Source organism: Salvelinus namaycush, chromosome 14 (genome assembly GCF_016432855.1).
Source record: "Salvelinus namaycush isolate Seneca chromosome 14, SaNama_1.0, whole genome shotgun sequence".
Lineage (NCBI taxonomy): Eukaryota > Metazoa > Chordata > Actinopteri > Salmoniformes > Salmonidae > Salvelinus > Salvelinus namaycush.
Genome location: NC_052320.1, coordinates 23,907,189 through 23,934,716, shown reverse-complemented (window position 1 = coordinate 23,934,716; position 27,528 = coordinate 23,907,189). Strand labels below are relative to the sequence as shown.

The 27,528-nt window shown below is 41.9% G+C and overlaps 1 protein-coding gene across 2 annotated transcripts; it reads right to left on the bottom strand.

Annotated features, from left to right (window-relative positions):
• Nucleotides 1-1,164: 1,164 nt before the first annotated feature.
• Nucleotides 1,165-27,492, bottom strand: LOC120059296 (E3 ubiquitin-protein ligase TRIM33-like). Of its 2 annotated transcripts, XM_039008244.1 has the most exons (20): nucleotides 26,905-27,492; nucleotides 22,572-22,690; nucleotides 22,281-22,428; nucleotides 21,725-21,857; nucleotides 21,426-21,542; nucleotides 19,949-20,063; nucleotides 19,156-19,302; nucleotides 18,841-18,958; nucleotides 18,059-18,363; nucleotides 17,543-17,728; nucleotides 16,822-17,031; nucleotides 12,631-12,772; nucleotides 11,493-11,556; nucleotides 11,047-11,209; nucleotides 5,514-5,926; nucleotides 5,182-5,305; nucleotides 4,718-4,792; nucleotides 4,198-4,350; nucleotides 2,574-2,624; nucleotides 1,165-2,042 (listed from the first exon to the last, which is right to left on the bottom strand). In XM_039008244.1, exons 1-20 carry the CDS (start codon nucleotides 27,461-27,463, stop codon nucleotides 1,818-1,820), a joined length of 3,567 nt encoding a protein of 1,188 aa, XP_038864172.1. In that variant the 5' UTR covers nucleotides 27,464-27,492; the 3' UTR covers nucleotides 1,165-1,817. The 2 variants fall into 2 exon arrangements, with proteins under 2 accessions (XP_038864172.1, XP_038864173.1); XM_039008245.1 differs by lacking the exon at nucleotides 2,574-2,624.
• Between the last annotated feature and the right edge of the window lie 36 nt (nucleotides 27,493-27,528).

Here is a 27,528-nt window from a genome sequence, read left to right as displayed (position 1 = left end):
TATAGGTATTTTTCCCTCAACGTCACTCGACGAAATGTGTACTACCACCAACCATCTTTTTCTGAGCTTCAAGTTACATCGACCGGGAAACTATGGAAGCTCACAATACCATTACATTTGGAAGAAACTGAACAATGTTCATTAGTGTAACGGATGTGAAATGGCTAGCTAGTTAGCGGGTACGCGCTACTAGCGTTTCAATCAGTTACGTCACTTGCTCTGAAACCTAGAAGTAGTGTTGCACCTTGCTCTGCAAGGGCCGCGGCTTTTGTGGAGCGATGGGTAACGACGCTTCGTGGGTGACTGTTGTTGATGTGTGCAGAGGGTCCCTGGTTCGCGCCCGTGTCGGGGCGAGGGGACGGTTTAAAGTTATACTGTTACATTAGCACCTCCTTCGCCGGGCTGTAATTTAAACGTAGTCAATTGTGAACTATTTCAGTGAGAAATGCATCGACTACAGTTATAGCTAGTAAGCTAAGGATAGCAATAGCATAAATCGCTCCGGAAGTTATCAACACAGTAGGAAGTAAATTAGAAAGTTGGAGGCGGTATAATGCATAGAGCCTATTGGCGACCGGGGTCAGCCTGCAGGCACCCGGACCGCCACAAGGACTCGCTAGGGCGCGATGAGCCAAACCCTCCCCTAACCCGGACGACGCTGGAGCAATTGTGCGCAGTCCTATGTCACAGCCCGGGAATGAAGCCGGGTCTGACCGCTGCAGCCCTCGGGAGGCCCCTGACTCCGATTTTAATAGTAATGCCACAGCAGATGAGATGTAAGAAAATAACTGTTCCATTAAAATGTTTACACCTTTGACAATACAGTACTTTTAGTTGATTGATATTTATTAATGGCATTTCCTATCTACTTTGTCTAAGAGTGATGTACTTAAAGAACGAATTAACCCCTTTTAGTGCTGATGGTCTCTCAGGGTGGGGTAGCCTATTTACTTGGGTATGTGAGATGGAGGGATCTTGATGACTCACAGGCTTGTCCTTCAATGCTGCACAATTTTGACTGATGTAAAAAGAGAAGTCCATTTGGGTAACTAACTTCATTTGAAAACCTGCACCATATTATCTCGAGTTGCACATTTTTCAATTTCATTAACCATTGTGACTCAGTCTGAGTCCTTGATTGTAAAACCCATTGCCAACCTGGTATTAATTTAAAACCTTTTATCCTTTATTCAGATCATATTGAGATTACAAATCCCTTTCACAAAAGAGACCTGATTTATATAATGAAAAAAGATCACAGAAACATGTTCAATCTTTTCTCAGAGCCTGAAATTAAGTTGTCTTGCAACATTGACAGTAAATATTTGAACATATTTTATTTATTGGTGAAAGACCAAACAAGCCACTGGTTTTTCCTCATTTGGTTTTTCTTATTTACAGCCAGTAAAATATTTCAAACACAATACAAATACTTGTTAGGTCATTCATGTCAAACTTTATAGTACATTAAGATTAATAGGGGAAATGGGAGTTTTGGATATTTTATAAAGCATGTTTCACATATTATCATAAATGATAATATAAAAAAAAGACTACTGCAAACAAAACATACTTTCAAATCTGTACAAGCATTTTCTTGAACATCCATACATTCCCACAGAGGAAATGAAGGAGTGGAACTTCCAATATGTCTTTAAAAAGTCCAGTTTGCCAGATATACTAATTTAATTTCTATTTTACAATAAGTAAGAGGCAAAAATGAAATAAACTTAAATGTGTACAATAGGTCTTGCATTTGATGAGGAAGACAAAATCCTTTCACTTCTCCTGACCTTTTCCTTTTTTAACACTGATTCTCACTTGATGTGAAGCATATTTTCATCTGTTTTTAACCGCTTGCGTTTAGGCTGCACAAACTCATCCTCTGAGTCTTCTGTGAGATCTGCCTCCTCTCCCTCTCCAACTGGGGCCTCAGGCTCCTCTGGTACCTCGGGGAAACTTTCGTCTGGGTATAGCTCCAGCAGCCTCTCCTCAAAGTACAAACTCACGGCTTTCCCTGCCTGCGCCACCTCTGAGTCCGCCTGCCAGGTGGGAAGGAGGGGGAGAGGGCACCATTTAACAGGAGGGATGAATGGGTAAGGAATGGGAGGGGAGGAGATGGAGCACACTAGAGTGGGTTAAAGGTCCAACGCAGCTGTTTTTATCTCAACATTAAATCATTTCTGGGTAACAATTAAGTACCTTGGTGTGATTTTTTTTCTCCAATTAAAGTTTTCAAAAATAATTCGCTTCTTAGCAATTTCTCAAGCAAGAATTTTGCTTGGACTGGTCTGAGTTCTGAAAACTTGCTGTTATTGGCAGAGGTTTGGAACTCTTTCTTATTGGTCTAAACAAATTTACCCCAAAACTCCATCCCATCAAAACAGGCTGAAATTTCAGGCAGTCTTTTCAAACAGCTCTTATACTAAAAAAAGGCATTATTATCATTTTCACAATATTATTCTAACCTCAGTGTGAAAATGCAAATAAAACACAGAAAACCCACATTTTTAACATAGTGGCAGGGTGGGCAGCCTAACCTTTCCCCTCCATGTGTATTAGAAACAGCTTACCTGCACATTACTCTGTTTCTCCTCATCATATACCTGGATTATTCGAGACATCTAAAAAAGGGGTGATAACAGTACAATAAAAGACAAAAAAGCAGAAGGGGGGGGGGGGGGGGGTTTCACAGCAGACAGGTTATAGGTAACAACCATGTGTACTGTCACTACCCTTGGTCTTTGTGCCTACGTAAAATACACCCCTTATTGAACTGGTGTCTCATCGTCATTCCTCCATAAACGTTTTCACTTACTGTCTAACTTATGGAGGATGCAGTTGCAGACCTTGCCATTACATTTCCCAACTAGTCTAGTGTCTTTACCTGGCTGCTTCTGCCTGTTGAATTCTGAACAGCATCCATGGCCTTGCTGTGGGTCCTGGCGTATTCCTGGGAAAGACGTCTTTCAATTTCTCTCCCTGCTAAATCGGCTAGCTTGACTTACTAGCCTCGACACTGACAGTCCCTTCACTGATACCTAGTAAGTGTCTCTTTAAATCTTAAGTTTGCATATATGACACATCGTGCTGGACCGTTGACTATGTCAACTGCAACCAATAGAAAACCTTTTAACGTTACCTCCACAACTCAGTTCCTCATTGATTCTCTCAATACAAGGTAGTATATTGGTCCCCTCTTTTCCATTTCAAATCACTATTGAAAATCTAAAATCACAAAATTCCTTGTAAATCTTTTTTCCCCTAAACACATCACTTGAAAACATGTCCAGAGAGATTAAATTAAGAAAGTAAACATTGACACCATATCAAAAGGTCCAATGCAACAAAGAGCCCACACAAGGGACACATTTTGCATTTGAAAAGTCCAAGTATTTGTGTTAGTATCTAGTGAAAATATACACTTTAAAAGGAAAATTCCACCCTCAAATAATCTTCTGCAAAACGCAGCATCATATGATGCAAAATACACCATATGATGCAAAATACACCATACAGGCTGTATTTCTGTATTTTTACAGTTATACATCTTGAAAACGTGATTGCTGACATGCAAAACATTGTGACTAACGAAACAAATACTAAGAGATAGCTTGCACAAGATATTAAAGGAAAACTCCACCCAAAAACAATCAAGTCAAAGACAAACTATCAATCATTGATAGAAACGGTTAGCTATAATGAATACAGACAAAACGGAATGTATTAGCATTTTAAAGGTAATCTCTGCAAGAAAGCTGCAAGTTATTTAGAATGACAATAATGGTTAAATGCTTTATAGATTTGCTTGTTTTGTCAACTCATAAGTAAAAAAAATCAAGGAGTCTTAGAGAGCCTGCTGCCATAACTGCTTACAAAATAACTGACCAGGAAGACATTAAATTAGAGGCCATGAAAATATTCCGGTTGGATAATCGGCACATAGGCAAATTATTTTTGCAACACCACAGTCACAACAAACAGCCCAGTGTGAGTACCTAATAACTGCATCCGGTCATCCAACATTAATCCCTGCAGGTGCCCAAGCTCATGCAAAATGGTGTGATAAGGATATCAACCTTCTGCATAGTGCATTTCCACTGCCCGCATACAGTATTAATGTACATGTGTTCTCCTGCATCCATTCAACTATCACTCAGCCCCATCTCATCATGCATGGAAGTCATGCCCACTCACCTCGTTGTATTTGGCACAGTTGCTGAAGACCAGGCGCACGTCCGAGACAAACTCTATGGGGCTCTGGTAGTGTTGGACGTGCTTCAACTGTAGCTTCTGTTTCACCAGGGTCAAGTCCATGGGCTTCTTGATGATTTTGTAGTAATTAGGGATCTGGTGAGAGGGGAACACCATGGTTAGAGAGCCATATTGGATCATTAATTTATTATACAGAACATTATGGTTATAGCCACAATGCTGAAGTAAAGTGGTGCTGTGGGCATAGGTAAGGATCCATAAACCAACCAAATGTATTTATAAATACAATGTATTATTTTTAAATCAGCAGTTGACACTACGTGCTTTTACAGAGATCTGGCCAAGACCCCAAATAAAGCAATGGCAGAATCAAGAGCACAGTGCTCAGGAAAAAGTCCCAAGAAAGAAGAAACCTAGAGAGGATGTACTCTAGAGTACATGTGGCCATCCAGGTCAGATAGAATACAGGTGGCATTGCCTTTTACAAGCTTGTGATACTTACAGAGGGAGGGACAGGCTCCTGGAACCCCTCGCTGAGCTCATGGCAGAAAACGTTCAGCAGGAGACGCTCACACCTCTGCAGAGAGTGAGGGAGACAGACAAAGAAATAGAGGGAAGGGCGGTTATGCAGGAGAACATTACACAACTGCTTAACATTCCTCAGCTAGGACAAAGAGAGAGAGGGACAGAGATGAGGAATGTGTCCCTCTGGCTGAACACAGCAAATTAAGATGAAAGGAGTAGCGCATCAAGCTTACTAAATACAAGTTTTCCGTAATTCACATACTCCTTACTAAGAGAAGTGTACTAAATGAATTCATACTGATTTACTCCTCAAATGTGAGGGCATCTAAAGTCAACTGAAATTCACTGATATAAGTAGTGGGGAAATGCAGTGGCAGGAGCAACTACTAATGCTATCGGAAAGCCATATTCTAGGTATTACAGGTGGATGGTTCCACTGACCCTCTGGTCCTCAGGACTCAGGCCCTTCTCACTGGTGTCTTTCTCGCTACGAGGCTCGTCGTCAGGCTCGTACTCCAACTCCGGGCTGGCCAGGCTCCGGCAGAACGTGCACATCCACTCTCCACTGAGGGGGGAAACAGAGAGAAAATGTGACACAACAACCCAGATATATAGGCATATACATGGGAGAAAGATAGCCGATGTGTGGCAAGCTTTCAGCATCCAATGTTAAAGGGCTTATCTGTTGAAATATGAATGAAAATCATTCTTATTCTGACACTTAGTCAAAGCCAGCCTGTGTGTATGCATGTAGTGGTAGATCAGTGGCTCACCTCGGGGAGCACTTCAAGGTGGGGATGTGACAGGTGATGTGGAAGACTTTGGGGCAGCGGTCACAGCAAAGCAGCTCTCCCCCGTTGTTGCACACAGCACACCAGTCCTCGTTGGGGTCGTCATCCTTCCCTCCCGCCCCGCTCTGGTTGGTCCCCATTGCAGTGCGTGGAGTTCGCAGGGTAGCAGGCCCGGCTCCCTTGCTGTTGGTCAGCGGGGCGTCTGAGGGCTTAGTGGATGGGCTAATGCTAGGGGCTTTGCTAGGCCCGTTGGCCCCGCTGCAGGCCTCCTGGTCTTGGGGCTCAGTTTTGACGTGCTCCCCCAACTTCTTGAGGGCGTCCTGGACAGAGGAGGCGGAAGCCACAGAGCCCAGCACGGGGAGAGGGGGAGTCCGGCTGATCTCTGGACTACTCATCTGTGGGACAGATACACACACGTTAAAAAAAGCTGAATGCTTTCAAGTGGGTTAAGTACATTGATAATTCTGGTGTAGCACCAATGAGGCCGAAACTTCCTTAAAAATTTTAACCTCTCACCATTACCAATAACAGGAGAGGATAGAATTTTTTTGGGGGGGTATGGTATTTGTACCTCTAACTCACTCATCCTTATTCATGATTATCTGTAATCATGGTAGCCTCCACATTAAATGTAGACGTGTTCGGAAACATCTATTCTTATCTACAATAAATGTGACTCAAATGACAATACATTATTCACCATTCAGTTCCTATTGGGCAAAGCATAATCTGAAACAACCAAAACAAACTGCAAATATATCCAACACGTTTGTCATAAGCTTGACATAGTCATGGTGTGCAAGGAATATGGGACCAAATACTCAACTTTTGACTATTTAATACACAGTGGGCCGGTTTCACAGACAGGGCTTAGATTAAGCCAAGAGTAGGCCTTAATGTGTACTAGTTAAACTAGGACATTTAAGTAGCTTTCGTGAACGTGGCTTAAATTTGGCTTTGTTAGTCAGACTATGGAGTTCTGGAGTAAGGTAAGTAAGCCTAAATGACAACACCTGGGTTAAGCCTGACTAGGTTAAGTATGAGTACATGCTGTTGGTCTAATGGTGCTCATAAAAACCCGGAATGGAACAGAACACACCATTACTGGTGTTAACCTTGAGACAAAAACAATGACAGAGGCAAAAACAATTTGTTCAAAAAAACTAGCGAGTATGAAAAAACACTACTAAAACTAATTTTGTCAAACCATGCAGTTATTGTAAGTAAAAACCATACTACTGCTACTAAGCAAACAAAAAATAGTGGTTGGGCTGCAATTTGCAGTGAATTCAATGGAAATGAAAATGTAACCAAAAGAAGAGTACAAAAACTTCAGGTGAGATATCTTCATTATTATCAGTATTCCACATTTCTCATATTCATATTTTTGTGACATCACTTATATTGAATGATATCTGCCTTTATAGAACCTTACACTGGCTTTAAAAATAGAGAATGCAGAGATCAGAAGAGAGCAATATACTACTGGTGGTGGACCTGTCTGGAATAATAGAGCACCAGCAACCTCGATGGTATACCAGACGATTACCATTTGGACAGTTCAGATGAAGAACTGAGCACAAATGGTATATATACACCAAAGAAAGTAAATTGGTTACTTCCTTTGGTAAATATATTCCACTGTCTGTGTCAATCTTTATTCTTCTTTCATTCTAAGGACCATATGAGTTTATTTGTGCTTCAAACAGTGTTCTTTTTTCAGAGGAAAGGAATCTGAACAGGTTGGAAGAGCCAGTGAACAGTGAGTGTACCCTCTACATCTGCTATAGCATCCCTGAGAGAAGATGCTGCCACCATCTTTCAGCAGAGATCAAAAGAGATGACCATGCATGACAAGTTAGCCAGAGAATTTCATGAGCATAAAATGAAATATCTGAAGGAAGAAAATGAATTGAAATTGAGAATTCTACAGGTTGAATTGGATATGAAGTTGGAAGAGAGAGGTATGAGCCAAAAAAGATACAATAATGAGACAATTGTGATTACCAGCCACGGTGAACAATATGATATGTAAAAAATAAATGTTTTGTCATTTGGATATTCATGAGTGTGAGTATTTAATCACCACAAACTACATTTAAAACTAGCCTTGGTTTAGTCTCTCATTTAATTATGCTGCACACTATTTTAATTGTGTACAGAACAAACATTATCAAAGCAAAAATAAGCCATAATGAATACATTACATATTTAAATGCATATCATCTAGTTGAAGTGCTGCAATGTGAAAGCTTGCAGCATCTTCTTGGCTTGAAACGCAGTGTACTGCGTAAAGACTGGAATCTAGTGATGCACCGATAATTACATTTTTGTCCGATACCGATATCCGATACTTTCCTTGCCAAAAACACCTGATACCGATAACCGATATTTACAATTTTAGCGGACTTTTAAGCGTTCTAGTACAGTTAAATAGTTAACACACACAGCGGTTTAAGGCACATAGGGTGGTGCACAATCGGCCCAGCGACGTCCGGGTTTGGACAGGGCAGGACGTCATTGTAAATAAGAATTTGTTCTTAACTGCTTTGCCTAGTTAAATAAAGGTTACACACACACACACTGACCAAAAAGTTATTTTGTTAGCATTTACGTATGTCCCCATTACCAGTAAAACATAATCAAAACCTATTTCTTTCACTTACTTGCTGTGCTGTTTCGTTCTTCATTTGTTCAGTCATTTCATTCTCAACCAGGATTTCTATGGAACGCCGTTTGGGTCTTTGTGTGTCAAAAAATATACTATTTAACACTATTTGATGTGTCAAATACGCTTGTTGACCAATCAGGACCTGAATATGACTGCACGTCACATTAAAATTTAAACCGTTCATATTTTTTTACGTAGTTATTACACATTGATTACACTATCACTCGTACTTCATGTCACAACGATTCATCGATACGTATGCTATGACGCTGGTAAAGTTGTCTCACGCACCTACAGTGCTGGTCCTAAAAAAAAGCTAGCTAGCTCGTGGATGCAACCAATGTTCTTCCCCAAAAACATAGCAAAACGACAATCTGTTTCAGGATCTATAGTTAGCTAGCTAACTATATAGCTAGGTGTCATCATCTAAAATAACCCTCATTTATAAGACAGTTCTTACTTGATTAATGGTGGTCGGACCCATCTATGTGAAGATAGCCACAATAAGGATTAGCCACAATAGTGGACTTTGCGGTTAGCATTCAAAATAAAAGTATTGCATAATTCTACTATTTGTATTAATTTGCATCACTGTCAATGACATACTTTTATTTATTTTGAAGACAAACCGCAAATTCCACTATTGTGCCTAATCCATAACTCGGTTCGGTAAAGACCTCACTAGCCAGATGAAGCTAGCTGGCTGCTTATAACGTTAGTTTTGGGCAACAGGGTTAAGCAGCTGGCTAGCTATTTATTTTCATGAACTGAAGTTCAATTTCAATAGGCAAACAACAAGTGGGTACCTAACTAATACTTACAAGGATTCCCAAATCATTGCTAAAAATAATAAATTACTGCAGTTTCTACGGGTCATTGTTTCCAGGTTTGTTGTATTGGTGCTAGCTAGGTACTAAGCTAAAGCTAGCTACCCCAGAAGTTGCGGTCAAACAAATGATGCTTTATTACCAACGCGGTATTGTAAACACATCGTTCGTGGCCGGTGTTTTTGTAGACTTTTTTGTACAGCTTTGACAGTGCTACTGTATCTTTTTTGACACGCAAAGACCCAAACGGCGTTCCATAGTATGTTTCTCGTGAAGCTAATAGCAGTGACGCTATGACTGTGTAACTCCGGTAGGGAAACATCTGAAAAATAGCGCACTTAGTAATGTGTACCAGTGCTCAACCAGTCGGCGACAGCCAACATCACCCACGACAGAGAACGGTTGATTGTCAAGGGCAATGAATTCCATTATCTTGGCTTTAATGGATTTCAACTTTGAGTTGTCTCACTGAAATTGTGTTACTCTTTCAAATGACTGCTTGACTTGTTGACTGCTCGATCCACACAGCAGACATTGTGTTATATAGGTATGCACGTCAGCTTTGACATCGGTTTTGTACATCGGCGTTAAACTAGACATTGGCCGATACCGATGTTGGCATTTGTAGCGAATATCGTCCGATTCCGATGTGTTCACTGATATATCGTGCATCCTTACTGGAATCGATTTTTCCATGCTCGACCATCCCTCTCGTGCGGATATGAGCTCTGTTGTATCTTTGCTGCTCAGCTGTTGTGGGATTTATGTATGGAGTGAATAAAAAGTTACTCTGACCTATCCACTGTCACCAAGTAGTAGTCCACTATGTTGTCCTCTCTGAAACTGAGCACACAATGAAGAGTTGAGAAAAATTCTTGAATCGTGAGTTGCACCCTTCCAATGGGCAACAATGTTTGGAAAATCTGAATTAGGAGTGCCTACACCTTGAACATTGATGGAAAACCAGTTCATACGGTTCCTGTACTCCTCAGCATCAGGAGTTGATGGACACTTGATGGGAACATGACATCCATCTACACAGCCAATCACTCCTGGAAAGTGCCCATATTCATAGAATTGCACTTTATCGTTGGCTTGGCCAGCAGCATCAGGAAACTTGATGTAAAGACTCCTCAGTACACAAATGGCCGTGCAGACTTTGAATTATTTTACACACAGTTGCTTCACTGGCACCACACAAATCACCAGTTTCACGATGAAAGATTACAAACACCTCAAAGTGATCATAACTTGGAGAGAATTGGGTAAAGACCTTCCTCTTTGAGACAGAGAGGAAAGTCTAGGCTCAAGCAAAGATGCATTTTCTTTATACATTTGAAAGCGGTCTCGAAAAGCTATTTCATCAAAGTAATTTAATGGATTACTCCTATCCACAAGTACTCATCTGGCTGGCCTCTGGAGTGCATGTTGGTCTTCATTTAGATATTCGAAATAGTCCATCCTCCCTCACAAACAGTACTAAGCAGAAGTTAAACCTGCCTCTGAAGGATTAATTTAAGCTTCAATTTAGTCCTAGAGTACCTCTAATCCTCTCTTGCAATCGGCTTTGTTTAATCCAGAACAAGCTAAATCTATTACTATTTTAAGATAAGTCTGTGCAAGTCACTTTGAGTTAAGACAGCTGAAACAGGCATTTTAGTCTGAGACTAGGCTTAAGCCTTGTCTGTGAAACCAGTCCAGTAAGTGAATTTGTCCAAATACTTGTGACTTCTTCAAATGGGGAGACTAGATACATAAAGTGCTTTCATTTCTAAACAGTAAAACAGATATGTAAGAAAATACCCCGGTGACATTCTTTACTGTCACCTCATATGAAACATTTGATCTCAAATCCAAAATGCTGGAGTATAGAGCCACATTTAAATATTTTAGCTTCACTGTCCAAATAAATAGAGGAGAGCATACATAGCCTCAGGTACATAGATACCTGCTAGATTAAGATCAAGGTACTGACAGGCTAGGAGGTGAAAAAGCTGGGCAGTTTGAGATGTGTTACCATGCACGCGCTCCTCCCTCCATCCTTCCCTCGTTCCGTTTTGACGTTGGAGGTGGTGGTTCCTGAGAAGCCACACTCCTTCTCGATTCCGGGCTCCTGCTTGACTTTGACCTGCTGTTCCATTGGGGCGCTCGCTGGCACTGGCCTCCCCGCAGAGCCACAGCTGAGGACACAAATGTACACACACACACACACACACACACACACACACACACACACACACACACACACACACACACACAGTCAAGACCTCCAATACAATCATCCATATACTTTTACATGTATACCAGTGAGATGAGGACTCATTGTTTAGGAGTGACTCTATGGTACAATATCTGCATTCCTACCTTCTGCCCATCCTTTTGGATGTTCCACAGCTTTATGCAATAGTGTCATTTGAACTTTTTGAGCAGAGTTCTAGTATTAAACCTGTGTGTCGTCATTACCTGCCCCTGCTTCCTGTGCTGGAAGTACTGGATGGCCGCACGGGCGTGTGGGAGTTTGATAAGCCTGTGGGTGGGAGACAGACAGAGAGCAAGGAAGAGGCAGTAATTAGGATTGAATATTTTCCAGAAAATCCTTCCTGAGAAAATTGCAACCATACCGGTATTCCTGTACAAACTGGAAATGCTAATTAAAGCAAATAATACCAGCAGCTAAAAAAAAAAATCGGACATGATTGTAACACTGTAAATGGAGAAATATGGATTTGAATCTAACGGTTTGTTATTGTATTTGCCACAATTTAATAAACTCAAAGATTTGTCAAAGTCACCACGCTATTTCGTTGATTTAGGCCTACAATATTATGAGGTTATTAGCCAACAGCCTGGTGACAATTACACTCATTTTAGCTTACCTTTGACTGAAAGATGTCAGCCAGCTTGTTGGCACTTTTCTCTCCCCTTGCACCTGGCTATCAGGGGAATTTCAGAAGGTTGCGGCTGTTTTTACTTAATGATAACCCGCTTATTGTGGAGACTGTCAATAGGGAACATTATCCAATTCCAGCTAAACAAACATAAATAGGCCTAGTAGTGGAGATTCAGCAGCACCATAGTAGCAGAGATTTGTGAATGTGGAGATTGCCTTCAGTAACTTCGTTGAGACATCGCATGAAGCCTACACATGATAGTCAGCAATGCAATTTATAAAAGTCATGCAAGTTGCCCAAGTGATGTTTTCTATTGGAGACTTTACGTCAAGTAGGCTTAATATGGTAGGCTGCTAGCGTTGTGATGAATAGTTTAATGTATGATTGAAGCCAGAGAGTTGATATGTCCGGTTCATGCAGCTATTCACACATGCATATTTTGTATTTTTTCTTTAGTGCGGCATATTTAAAAAAATATATATTCTTAGTCCACAGGACCGTTCAAAATATTCCTTGGGAAACGGAAAGGGGTATGGTCAGGAAGTCCAGGGACACCGGTATTCAACCCTAGCAGTAATATAGAAGTCATGTGATACAAACGATTATCTTCGTAAAACGTGACAGTGATATGAGCATTTGTTTTTGACAAATGATTTAAAATCATAGATGGGATTGAAACTGTGTGCGTGTGTGTTGTAGTCCTCCAGTACCTGAGGAGCCAGGTGAGTGTGTGGAGAGTCCGGGGGAGGGGTTCATGTCCACGGGGGGCCACAAGCCCAGCTGAGGGTATGTGCTGGCTGAGATCCAGCGACTCAGGAGGGCGTCCAGACTGCTGGAGCCTGCGTCTTCCAGCTGATGGCGCCAAAGCATCCAACCACAGGAAAATAACATCGAATTAGTGGTCATTTTCAGCTCACCTGGGGAACATTTCTGATGAAGAATCCCCATGTACAGTGCATAGTGAAAGCCTATACACCCTTTGCACAGTTGTCACATTTGGCTCGCTTAAATTAAAAATCTAACAATGGATTTAAAAATCTGGATTTTCCCCAACGGATCTACACAAACTAGTCCACACTTCAAAATTAAAAATGATATACATTCTTGGAAATAAAAACAAAGACTTATTGATAGCATTAGGTCTTCACACACCTGAGTCAATACTTTTGCCAGCAATTACTGCTGTAAATCATTTTGAATACGGTTCCACCAACTTTCCACAACTCTTGGGGCAACATCTATACATTGCTCAAGCTCAGTCAAGTTAGTTGAGGATCACTGATGGACAACAATATTCAAGTATTGACTGATTTTCATGCAGATTTAAGTCCGGGCTAAGATTACACCACTTAGAAACACTGAACACCTTGTGGAAAGACATTATGGTGCATATTTGACCTTTGACCTAATTTGCACCCTGAAAAATACATCTCTATCCCAGTGTAAGGTCTTCAGAAGACTAAGGCATGTTTTCCAACAACGTTTTTACCTGTGCTTTGCCTCTTTAACAAAACTCCCCAGTCCCTGCCGGTGACAAGCATGCCCATATTAACATGATGATGCCACCACAATTCATGAAATATATGAAAGGTTCACTCTGATTTTGGATTTCCCCAAACCTAAAGTTATGCATTTATTTTAAAAAGTAAATTTGTTTGCCATATTCTCTTACAGTATTCCTTACTGGCCTTTTTGCAAACCAAAAGGATGATTTGGAATGGATTTTTTTAACACATGCCACATACAGGCCAGTGATGTGGAATGAATGCAATGTTGATCCATCCACAGATTTCCCTCAGCTCAGACAATGAAGTCTGTTGCTGTTTTAAACCCCTAGAGTTGATGTACACCGCTACGTGGGAAACTAATTAGCTTAAGCTAGAGATATGTTTTTTTGCATGGGCTGCAACTCAATCCACTGCATACGCCGATGTTGCCCATCCGCATCTGCGGTGAAAGGTGGCAGTGCTAGATCGGTGTCTGTCAGACCATGACACATTCCTGAAAATCGCATCCAAATGACCTCTCTATGGAAAGATAAGACTCTCACGAACACTGTGATACTCTCCGTTTTGCTCTACGACACCCACAAGCGTCACGGGACTCGTCTGAAGTCAGTACATCCGATCTGCCAACTTCTGTCTGTAGCATCTGAACCGTTCAGGCTACACACTAATATGACCCCTCTATGGAAAGGTCAGTCTCTCAGGTACATGTTGGTTGTTTTACTCTAGGACGCCCACAAGCCTCACAAGATTAATCTGAAGGTAGACAGGTGCCAGTTTTTAAAAAATGATTGGAAGTATATATGGAGATAGAAGCTGTTATTCAATGTGTTCTATGTGCTAATAGCAGTAACGCCAAATTCAATGTTACATTAAATAAATTATAACTTAAGGGATCCTAAAACTCAAAATCAAATAGCTAAATGATCCTTGGTATGACCATATTTAAAAAATTCCATATGTTAGCTTAATAGTTCCCATTCTCTCCTTTACCGCAGTTATGAAGGAAAGTCAGATCCTCTCAGTAACCAGGTGACATGATACACCATCAATAGCTTAATTACTATACTCAAAAGGGTATTCAGTGTATTGGAATGATTTCATAACCTTCCCTTGATCTGTACCCGTCTACAAATTCATCCCTGGCAAGTTTTTAAAGCACTTTGGTGGCTTTAAATAATAATAATTTTTTAATAAAAATATTTTTTTTACATTTACTATACATCTGAGGATCCTTAGAGACAGAATAAGTTATTCAAAAATTATGAAAACCATATACTTTTGCACACAGACGGACCCAATTAAAGCAATTAAAGCAATTGTGTGATTTTCTTACTGAAAAAAAACTTGCTCCTGAAATGATTTAGATGTGCAACAGAGAGGAGTGTGTAGACCTACGCAATCAAGACCCCCCCCCCCCCAAAAAAAACAATGTTATTTTACTTTGGTTGTGTAGATCATTGGGGGGGGAAATCCCAATTGAAAAAAGGTTTTGATTTTCATTTACGGGAGCAAAATGTGACAACAGTGCAAAGGGTGTGTAGACTTTCACTAGGCACCACATTACAGTTCACCGGAGTTGAGCCAGGTTCCAATTCCGCTCCCTACCCCCTTCCCCTAGCTCCTTCAATGAGCAACAATAGGAAATTACCAGATAGGTATAAAGCAATATGGCAGAAGTTACATTGAATATCAATCATACAGTGCATTTAGAAAGTATTCAGACCCTTTTCCACATTGTTACCTTACAGCCTTATTCTAAAATGGTTTTCAATCTATACACAATACCCATAATGACAAAGCGAAAACAGATTAAAAAAAAACATAAATACCTTATTTACATAAGTATTCAGCCCCTTTGCTATGAGACTCGAAATTGAGCTCAGGTGCATCCTGTTTCCATTGATCACCCTTGAGATGTTTCTACAACTTGATTGGAGCCCACCTGTGGTAAATTCAATTGATTGGACATGATTTGGAAAGGCACACCTGTCTATATAAGGTCCCACAGTTAATAGTGCATGTCAGAGCAAAAACCAAGCCATGAGGTCGAAGGAATTATCTGTACAGCTCTGAGACAGGATTGAGTCGAGGCACAGATCTGGGGAAGGGTATCAAAAAATGTCTGCAGCATTGAAGGTCCCAAAGAACACAGCGACCTCCATCATTCTTAAATGGAAGAAGTTTGGAACCACCAAGACTCTTCCTAGAGCTGGCAGCCCGGCCAAACTGAGCAATCCGGGGAGAAGGGCCTTGGTCAGGGAGGTGACCAAGAACCCGATGGTCACTCTGACAGAGCTCCAGAGTTCCTGGATGGGAGAACCTTCCAGAAGGACAACCATCTCTGCAGCACTCCACCAATCAGCCATTTATGGTCGAATGGCCAGACAGAAGCCACTCCTCAGTAAAAGGCACGACAGCCCGCTTGGGAGTTGGCCAAAAGGCACCTAAAGAACTCAGACCATGAGAAACAAGACTCTCTGGTCTGATTAAACCAAAATTGAACTCTTCGGCCTGGATGCCAAGAGTCACGTCTGGAGGAAACCTGGCACCATCCCTACGGTGAAGCTTGGTGGTGGCAGCATCATACTGTGGGGATGTTTTTCAGAGGCAGGGACTGGGCGACTAGTCAGGATCGAGGGTAAGATGAACGGAGCAAAGTACAGAGAGATCCTTGATGAAAACCTGCTCCAGAGTGCTCAGGACCTCAGACTTGGGCAAAGGTTCACCTTCCAACAGGACAACGACCTTAAGCACACAGCCAAGAAAATGCAGGAGTGGCTTCGGGACAAATCTCTGAATGTCTTTGAATGGCATAGCCAGAGCCCTGACTTGAACACGATCGAACATCTCTGGTGAGACCTGAAAATAGTTGTGCAGCAATGCTCTCCATTCAACTTGACAGAGCTTGAGAGGATCTGCAGAGAAGAATGTGAAAAACTCCCCAAATACAGGTGTGCCAAGCTTGTAGCATCATACTCAAGAAGACGAGGCTGTAATTGCTGCCAAAGGTGCTTCAACAAAGTACTGAGTAAAGGGCCTGAATACTTATCTAATGTAATATTTCCGTTTTCATTTTATTTTGATAAATTTGCAAACATTTATAAAAACCTGTTTTTGCTTTGGTGTTATGGGTTATTATGTGTGGATTGATTACGGGAAAAAACGATTTAATAAATTTTAGAATAAGGCTGTAATGTAACAAAATGTGGAAAAAGTCAAGGGGTCTGAATACTTTCCGAATGCACTGTATTACTAATACCTATCCAATCCCCTCAGATCTACAAAAAAGCAAAGAGGTGGGGGCCAGTAGAAAATGAGTGGGATGAGAATGGAAGCAGGTATGGTTAGATATGGAGGTACGTGACATGTGCCTGCTCCCTGAGCACTGTGTACCTGAATGGGAGGGATGTCTGGTAGGCAGGGCAGGTTCTCTGGGTTGGTGACAGAGGGTATGAGCTCAATGGCGCCCACTATGGGGCTGGCGGGGCCACGGTGGGCATGGGCGCTAGCCATGCTGGCACTGGTGGGACTGGTGGGGTTGGCTGCGCTCACGTTGTGGAGAGAGGCCACTGGGAAGGGTCCAGCATGACCTGGGTTAGAATGCTACAGGGAGAGCGAGATGGAGGGAGGTCAAAAACTACAGATTTACAACAGCATTAACTATTCATTATTGTTCAATTCTACCAGGTCTACAACGTGCTGAAAGGTCATTTTTGGAAGCATAATCACTAATCATGCCCATGCAACACAAAACACAACTACTATTTAAGTACAAGTAGAAAAAGTGCCAAACCCCTGTTAGATGTAACAAACGAAACCTGTGGTGGCTCATCTCAGAATCTATAGTCAGCTAAACACAAAAAGGTACCCATACATACACACTCAGTGAAAATTCTGCTACAAAATGGCAACAGTATCGACAATCAGTCATACCGGTTTCTGCATTAAACATATATTGTTTACTGTATATGTGACTGTTCTTATTATTATAAGGATGTTGTCTTTCTGAACTATTTCCCTTCTGGGGAGTAATAAAGTAACTATACTGCAACTCAATTCATTACAACTTTTTTTTTATCCCCTCAGGGACATTATGTGAGTGGTGTAGTCTGACCTGTCTCTGCAGCTGGGGCTGCATCATGGGGGGGTACTGCTGGCCGTTGGGCATGCGTGGCTGGGCGCTGGGGCTGGGCATGCGGCCCTGTCCCGGGGCCAGGCGCAGGTGATGGGGGGGGTACATGAGGGGACCGCCATTCATGGGGCCCCTCTGCTGGGCCTGCATGCTGATGAGGCGCGGGGGCTGGGGAGTGACAGTTATACTTTTACATAAAAATTACATTATAATAAACTAAATCCTTAGAGCAACAGATAATACTCAGTACTATTATAGTTCTACTATGTTATGACTGTATAAATCTTTTCTGTAAATAAAAACGTTTTAAACTGGCTTGACAAATGTACTCTATCGATCAGTGATGTAAATGGTAACAAAATAAACGCTGATCACGATTTGCGGTGAGAAAATGAATACTCCCTATATTCACAATAGGTGGGTAAACAGTGTTTACATACGTTTACCCTTCACTACACCACTGCTATCGATGGGAACAACGGTACCCCAACAGTCTACCTGTTGCTGTACCATCGGAGGTCCACCCTGCCTGGGGTGCTGCTGGGACATTTGGGAAGCAATACGCATCTGCTCCTGGATCCTCTGTTGGTGTTGCTGTTGTTGTTGGTGTGGTTGTTGGTGCTGCTGCTGTTGTTTTTGCTGGGCGAAGGCTTGCTGCTGCATGTGCTGCAGCCGGAGCTGAGCCAGGTTGATCTGCCCTGGGTGTTTTCCGTGGCCTGGGTGGCCATGGCCCGGGGAGATGGGCCCCACCATAATGTTGGGAGGGTGCTGAGCCTGGGGCATCTTCTCAATCACCAGGTTCCCTACAGTGGGAGGGGAGAATGGAGAGGCTAAGAGTAAGTGACTGAGTGTATGAAGATTCCCCTAGACCAGGGCTGTCAAACTTATTTTACCCTGGGGGCCGCATTAGGTCCGGAGGGCCACACAAAAAATGTGTTATATTTTCTCACTACCAAAATTTGAGGGGAAAAAAGTATTCTATCCAGTTTTTTCAAATTCGATGCTCCCTGACTGTCTAGCTTTCATTTGGGTGATTATTAGGGAGCTGGACACAGTCAGGAAACTATGAATGTATGTCCATTATCATTACTACACAGATTCCATTTGGTTTTAGTAATTTTAAAGTAGATCGAGTTCGCACCCCCCCACACATCTCCCTTTCTATGAAATGTTTTACACTGTACCATCACTGACCAGAAACAGATGTCCTTGCATACTTCCTTGCATGTAGAGTAGTAAACACCCAAAACCCCATCACAGTCAAAGGGGGGTCCTCTCACCTAGGTTGACCACATTCTTAGCCCAGAATGTGGGGTCACAGAAGAAGCGAACAGAACCATTAGCCTGAGGCACTGGTTCCAGTCCAGCCTTCAGAACCTTGCGCAGCTGGTAGATGATCTGAAGAATGAAGATATTGGGATGTCATTTGTTTGCAGATCGTATATAGACATATACTATATACAGAGGATCGATTTCGGATAGGGCAACCGTCATAGCTTCCGCATATTATAGTGCACCCTTTAGCCTTTCGTCATGGAGAATATGTCATGGCGTGAGCTTTTCCCTGAATGTGTGTGTTTATCTGTACTCCGTACCAGCCTCTTGCTGTAAAGCAGGGCGGTGCTGCTGCCGCTGTTAATGGCAGAGTGGGTGAAGTTGAGCACGTGGAGGATCTGCCTGGCCAGGTTGGCGATGTCTGTCTGCTGGGAAAACAGCTTCATGCTCCTCTCCTTAGTCACACTCTGGAGGACCAAGGGACAAACGGTAAGGAGAAACATTACATTTTAGTCATTCAGCAGATGTTTTTATCCAGAGCAACTTACAGGAACAATTAGGTTTAAGTGCCTTGGACAAGGGCACCAACATATTTTTCAGTCTGTTCAGGGATTCGAACCAGCGACTTTCCAGTTACTGGCCTAAAACTCAAAACTGCTAGGCTACCTGCAGCCCACTAGGCTACCTGCCATTACCAACAGGCATCCGCCTATGTGATTACTACGTAATTAGGGTAAACCATAACCCCTTTGTTATTCAATTAAAACAGTATCCAAATAACATCACAGAATAAACTTCCCATCATCTGGCAATGTAGGAGCAAGATTAAGTTCATAGTGATTCATTAGTATTCATGTTTCTCAATATATAGGCCTAGATACAGTTCATTAGTATATAGTGATGAAAACACTGATGGCGCATTTCCCGAACCCTAGCCCTGGATTAAAAATCTCCATTGAAAGTGTGTTTGAGTCCAGGACTAGGCATAATCTGGCTGTAGGAAAATGGGCCTGAGAGCATAAATAGTTATACACAGAATGTCATTTTTCAATTCTAAGGGTTCTGAAGATAAGTTTAAATGCATTCCTTGCATAGGTTCCATTATCGCCTTACCTCAAGTTGCTGCAGTAAACACTTGCCCTTCTTGTTGATTTCGTTGATAAGAGTAAACACGGCTATCTTGATCTCATGCTCCACCTTCCTATGGGTCTCAGTAACTTCCTTTAGCCTGGATGGAAACAGACACAGACACTCAAACTAGAAACACACTAATAAACAATAAAATAGCACTTTTAGTAAATTCTGTGCAACTATCAGCCTGTGTTTACTGTGAACACTGTAGCTGTACCCGCTTTAAGTTACAGTTTTAACAGCGGCCAATTAGGCTACTGTGGCTATTTTATCATAATGTAGGCCTACCAGAGTTGCCTACCATCAAAACCAATGGAGGAAAATGCATCCTATAACATTTGAACATGGAAATAGCTGTTCTATCATTCAGCCTACAGTAGCAGCCAATGTGTGGTGTTCAATGTAGGCCTACATTCCATGAGACTTTTGAAAAAAACATGCAAGGCTTGACATTACCCTGTTTATCCACTTGTCTTTCAGACAAGGTGACAGAAAATCTTGTTGTGTTTGACGCAAGAAACCACTATACAAAGTAAAATGCATTATTATTCCCATACCATTATTACAGAGAATCAGACACATTTTACTATCCTCTGCCTATTGGCTACTACCTGCCTCAAAATACAACACTGCCCCTTTAAGAAAATAAATAAATAATGACTCGCTTTTCAAAGCACACGTTTCGTACTCTTGTAGGAAGCAAAAACTCCCCTATTGCTGACCACAAATGATCTATCTGGGCTAATAACTCACTAACTAGCAAAGGATATGAACAAAATGTGCACACGTGGCTACATGCAGCTCTCGCTTTGATCTCAAAAGAAGCGCATCTACTCATGACCGCTCATGCTGTAAACACAGTTCAGTTCAAAGTAAATGGCACATATCCACATATGGTAATAGTCTATTTGCATATAGGCCTACTGCAGCTCTGATTGGTTATTCCACACTGGTCTGTGTAGAGTACGGGCTGAGTCGTGCATGTTACTGCAATAGAATCCTACTCAGATGCGTTCTGCCTACAACAAAATCTATTTTATAGTTTAGTTTTGGTATGTTGCATTGAAAGTGGATAGTATTGCGTTGATTCGATCACATTTGCCTCAATAAAGGGAAACTAACGAGGAAAACTCTAGAAAGTTAAGTGAAGTTCAATCTCATACATTTCTCCGTGGGCTGGCAGTCCCGAGGGAGCTGCGCGGCAGTCTCGGGGCTACTACGCACCCGCGCACAGCTTAAAGGGAACACTGGGAGGGGAAATTTTGCTCAAATCATTAACAAACCTGTATGAAATCGCTGTAGGGTGAAGCGGCCCCTAGCATTTTTCCCACTCTGGTTAAGATTAGGATTGGGGGACAGGAAGCTGGTTCTAGATTTATACCTAGGGGAAAGTTCACCCTGCAGCTATGAAGTAGCATAGCAAGATACTTTCAGAGAAGAGATGGGAATGATGCTGTACCTGTTTGTCACGTGAGCGTGAGAGTAGTGGACATAGGTCTTTTTCTCCTGCAGTTTGGCCATGTGTGTCTCAATGAAGCCTTTCTGGTTCTGGAAGGCCTCCTCCAGAAATTGGTACCTGAGAGAGGAGAAACTTTGTTCAGCAAAGAACACTTGGGCTTAGATCACTGGACTAGATGCTGCTTTTCTCATTGTGCCCAATCCTCATTGGAGATAGGATCCACGACTAGAATCCACTACAGATTTAGATTTCCTATTCTAAAGATCAATCCTGTGCTGTCTATGCACTGCATGTACTACCTGTGCTCCTTGTGCTCCAGCAGTTGGCAGTCCCGACAGGTGAGTGTGTCACAGGTTTCACAAAAGAGTTTCAGGGGCTCCTGTTTGTGGACGGGACAGAAAACAGGTCTCTGACCCGACGCACCTACAGACTCTACAGAGACAGAGAGAAAAAAAATGAAAGAAAGTATGAAAGAATGACATTTTGTGATTGGGTACAAAAAAAGTGAAAGTATGAGAGAGATACATAAATTAATACTTCAGGAAAGTCTGATAGAATCACAATATATAGTACTGCATGCCAGCTATACTGAGAACCAGCAGGGCCAATCTACTATTGGAACACACCGACTGATTCTGCAGCATGGTTGCCATGGCAATGGCAAATCAGCTATGAAGTTTGGAGGCCTGGTGAAACTACACCGTGCTATGAGACACCAAATGCCTACACCAGAGCCTTCTACTTGCAAATAGAAAGCACTGGCCTACACATCCAACTATGTCAAATTGTCACTTGATATTCCATAGCATAGCATAGCACATTACATATTGTGTTTAGGTTTGTAGGACAGTTCACCCTCAGAGACGTCCTCTTTCTTGCGGATCTTGTGGTCCTTGGTGATTTTGACCCTCTGGTGAGCCTCGATGCAGGTCTTGCACAACCACTCTCCACATTCTGCACAGAAGCCTATGGTATCTGCGTTGTCCTCACAACTGGTGCACATCTGAATGAGACAAAACACATGACCCCACTTACACACATACTTAGGCTAGGCTACATCCAGCTGATAAAATGGGAGCTTGTATTAATCAACCATCCACTTGAATGTAACTGGATTGTGTTAGAGTTCAATTGTGGTATGTATACCTGTGCAGATTTTTCATCTGAAGTGTTGGAGGCCTCGGTAGTGTCCTTGACAAAGTAGTTGTCAATGATGTCGCTCTGTTTGCAGTCTTGACAACAAACTATGCACCGCATCACATTCACTAGAGTAGACAGAGGAAAGATACAAGAGAGAAGCACTGGTTAGCCCTACAGAAATTTACAAAGAAAACATTTGAAATCAGCAACCCAGAAAAAAACTGAATTTTCTCACTAATTGTTTTCATATAGATACTACAGGGGTCAGAGGTTATTCAAAAAGCTTATATAGAAAAGAGACGGATGCAAATCATCAAAAGCATTAGGCATCACAAGTTGGTTCAACTACATAACATTTTTTAATGATCATTTGTCCCTCCACATTTTTATTTAACCTTTATTTAACTAGGCAAGTCAGTTAAGAACAAATTCTTATTTTCAATGACGGCCTAGGAACAGTGCTGCCTTGTTCGGGGCAGAACGACAGATTTTTACCTTGTCAGCTCGGGATTTCGATCTTGCAACCTTTCGGTTACAAGTCCAACGCTCTAACCACTAGGCTACCTGCCGCCCCTGAGAACACATGTTCTCAGCTTGTCACAAACACAATTTTTTTTTGATGAAGATGAGTTTGATTGTATCTAAAATCTGAACTGTATGGAAAGACTGGTTTCTGGTTAGCATTCTTCAAGAAATGTCAGCCATGTCAGTTTTTTGCCATTTACAATTGGTTGGTACTTAAACTTAGTAATAATAAAGATGTTACAATTGAACTGGTAAGTACCATATGAATAGCGGAATATGAAATACATTATAGGGCCTAAGTAGGTGGGTGCTACACATTGGTGGTGGATGAGGCAGTTTCCCATTGAGGGTTGGGAAAAGAGTTATATAAATCCATTAAATTATTATTATTTATTCTGATTCAGCCCAATATTTCCTATTATTTTCAAGATTTCTGAATAATGAGGTTGCTATGCTCATGCAGGAAATGTAAATCAGTGAGCTATATCATAAAAGAGCAATGATATGCATGATTAAAATACATAACCCTAAATGTTGAATACATAATCCTTAACTACCCCACACTTAACTCCCCTCAACTCCCTTAAACCCATCAATTAAATCCCCCTGTACATCACTGGATGCAGCACAAACCGGTTTGAGCCAGTCTTTACCGGCTCGGGCTGCACACAGCCGGTTTGTGTAAGCCCCAGCTGCAGGGGGTTCTGAGTGATTGGCTGTGAGTGCAGCTGGAGGGTTTGTGAGACCACACCAACAAGGCTGATCTGATCTGCCACTGCAGCTGTGACACATTCAACTGAGGCAAGTCAGGGTGCATGCACACAAACAGTATCCAAATGCATAATCTATTTCATGGTTGGGTACTGTTACATTATACCATTTATATGACCTAAATAACAGGTGAAGCAGAATTTCATGCATGAATGTCTGAAATTGTAACATAGCTATCAGACCTTTTTAGTAGCCTACATGTATGTGTATGACACTGAACATTTTGTACCATTAGTACACATGTTTGTTTATTCAATGGTTAGGCCCTCCAGCAACAGTTAGGCCTACTGATCTACATGAAATTTAAACTACAAATTATGAAACCATTATTTAACTAGGCAAGTCAGTTAAGAACAAATTCTTATTTTACAATGACAGCCTACCCCGGGCCAAACCCTCCACTAACCCGGACGACACTGGGCCAATTGTGCGCCACCCTATGAGACTCCTGATCAAGGCCGGTTGTGATAAAGCCTGGGATCAAACCAGGGTCTGTAGTGACGCCTCTAGCACTGAGATGCAGTGCCTTAGACCGCTGCGCCACTCGGGAGCCTTACTATTAATGCCACATTCACATAAGCAAATAACCCCAAATATAATGTAATGTTGTTTGATTGGCCTAACACTTAAATTTGTAAATAAACAACATATAGCTTCAAAACATGTTTTCAAGTGTAATTCCTTGCATCCATAGTTCAATCATTGAATTTGAGTTTCCCCCAACCCAATCCCCCAGCTGTAGGTAGGCTATACCAAACCAAGTGGCGATTTTGTTATTTTTTGTAGACTTGGCACACTAGGAAATTTGAGATGGCATTGTAAACAGTTAGACCCAAGTCTACTGCTCTTATTTAGGCTCCTGTATTTATGTTTTACATTGAAATCATCCGATCTTAGCCATGTTGATAAGACAAAGTGGGTCATAATAATTTAAAAAGAAAAAAAGAACAGCCCTTGGGTAGTTCAGACCACAGTGGCCAAAATGCCATCTGCATTGAATAGGCAAGGCATAGTCTGGTCCCATATTGGTTTTTGTGTATAGCCAACCACTATGGTAATTGTCAATTCCAAAAGTTTGCTATGTCAACGACCATAGGGGGTTGGCTACAATACTCACAAACAGATCTAGGAGGACCAGACTAGGTGTAGGCAGAAGTGTCATAATGGCATCTTCCAGAATGCAATGGGGGCTGACAAGCAGAAAGGGTAGTGTTCCTGGGCCATTATCAAGTGTAGCGTAATGGTTGGAGTCAGACATGTTCATCCCATGGCCGTACCACATGTCCACCAATAAAAAGATGAATAACTAGGTCACAACTAAAATGGGAAACATTTTAACTTTATTTAATGCCAGAAATAATGCTGGAATGATGTGTTCTTGGTTGCCCATGATCTTAACCTAGGCCTAAATAACTTGTCTGTAAATTAGTTCTGAATGTCAATAGTTAGCCTTGGGTTAATGTATCAAGAACGGGTTTACTAGAATTGACCATTGATAGAGTAAAAGTAAATAGTAATCCAAATTTTTGCCAAGTGAGAAATGGGCCTAGGCCTAATCATTATATCAAGCTGGAAAAATTTGGTTGGTTGATTTCTTTGGACATAACTGGCTATATGAATCAATCTGATTTTGAAAAAAATCTGCTAAATGAATTGAATTAGTATAGCTGGAAAACATTATTTCTTCCCAGCAAACAACCAAGAGTACCATATTTCATCAGTCATTTGATTTGTCAATGGCGTTATAGGCCTATATCGTTGAGGTCCAATCGCACGTGGATGTCCTCCAACATTATTTGGCCTCTATTTGGCCTAGAAAATGTGTGTTCTGTCTGAAGACATGCACACACCGATGACAATCATGTCACCCGGTCCCAAAGCCACACCATAACAGAATTTTGGGGGCTTACCAAATATGAATGTGGCTTGTCTTTATGTTGGCATTGTAGTTCTGGTGTAATTGTCATGCAAGTATAATGCTCGGTGGATGGACAAATTTCCCACATTGAGGAAGGATGGAGAAACTGAATTTTGGGTCTTAGCCCAAGGCTCTTCACAGATAAGACAAACTGAAAATAAGTATACTGTGTTGCACATGTGATATTCAATATGAATACTCTTCTGGCATAGACCTATCAGGCCCAGGGGCTGTTGATTATTCAGTATGCTATGTTGCATTACCATAACGAGCTATGTTAGGCCCAAAGTGAATCATTATTGTAATGAGTCACAGTGTGAGTAATATATATCTATCGCCATATGACGTCTGATAATTAGTGGAAAACCATATTATCATGAAACTTTCCATCAAGTCGATTTATTTGCATATCATTATGCTTGCTGACCATTTGGCTGCTGCCTGGTACTCAATGCTTATACACAATTGCCATTACACATCTATACCCACTTCAATCAAACAGGCTACACTCACCTTAGCCCAATATTGGACTAAATGGGCCTAACGTTACTCCTTAGTCCAAGGACATTGCATGTTCTGTTTAAAGGGCGAATTTCCTCTGGAAGCCAAAACAGACAAATACTCAATCTTAACGTGCATCGACTCTAAATTGCGGTACGATTCTAGGAACATAACATTTTCATATAAAAAATATTTTCACAAATGCAAAATACACACTTACTGTACACGGTTTTAACAGTTGCAGCCGAAAGTATTTTTCAGTGACAACTCGTTTGTGGCATCGGTCTTCCGTTTACACACAGGTGTTCGGAGACGCTAGCTAATTAGCACAGGTAGTCAGTCCACTCTGTCTTCCGTAAACAAGCGCTGTAACATGGAAATTTGGCCGTGTGGGAACCCTAACCTTATAAAAATGTGTAAGGCGTGTATAAATGTAACTTTTTATTATTAATCGACGATATGGAAGATTAAGTCCTTATGCTTTCAAACCCGTACTGCAAGTGATGTGTGTTAATGTTCAGACCGATCGTGGCGGCACAAACCCCCCCTAAAGAAGATGCCTTCATCCAATGACTAACTGTTAATGTGATGGAACTGAGAGTCATGATCAAGGGCTACACTCACCTATGTGGGTGTCTGGCTGTCCGTTCGGCCCGGGCACCTGTACGGTAACTTGTCGCTCTGGCTGGGGGATACATTTCAAGCAAAATGAGTGAAGACAAGGTAATAGTTTAGGTTCACAGTCACGGGTCTGGAGACTTTGTTTACACACAGCACACGTATCCATAAGGTTTATTGGGGTGACGGGGTTGGCTGGTGGAACCGTCGGCGGTGGGGACATTTCGGTTGTGAATGTTGGTGAGGTTGCAGCAATGTCCCCAGCACCCGAGGACTCGGTTGTACCCCCATTGGTGTTCCCAACTGGGCTGCTGCTTGTGCTGCCTGCCCCCCCTGCGCCCGCGCTGTTGCTGCTAGCGTCCCCTCCTCCACCAACGTTAGCGGGTGTAGGCATCTGAGAAACATTCTCTTGGGAATGTAAATCATCTCCTTCTTTCGAATCGGGCTCTATAACAATCACCGAATTCACATCTTTCAATTCGGGGTCCCCGCTATCCTCTCCCCGTGGTTCTGAATTTAATTTGGAAGTGCTCTCCATATCCTCTTCGCCTTTGTTGTCCGCCATCTTCCTTCCTCTTTGAACCGGAGAGGCTACAGACACACGCCTGGTGCCCAAATTGATGACGCAGC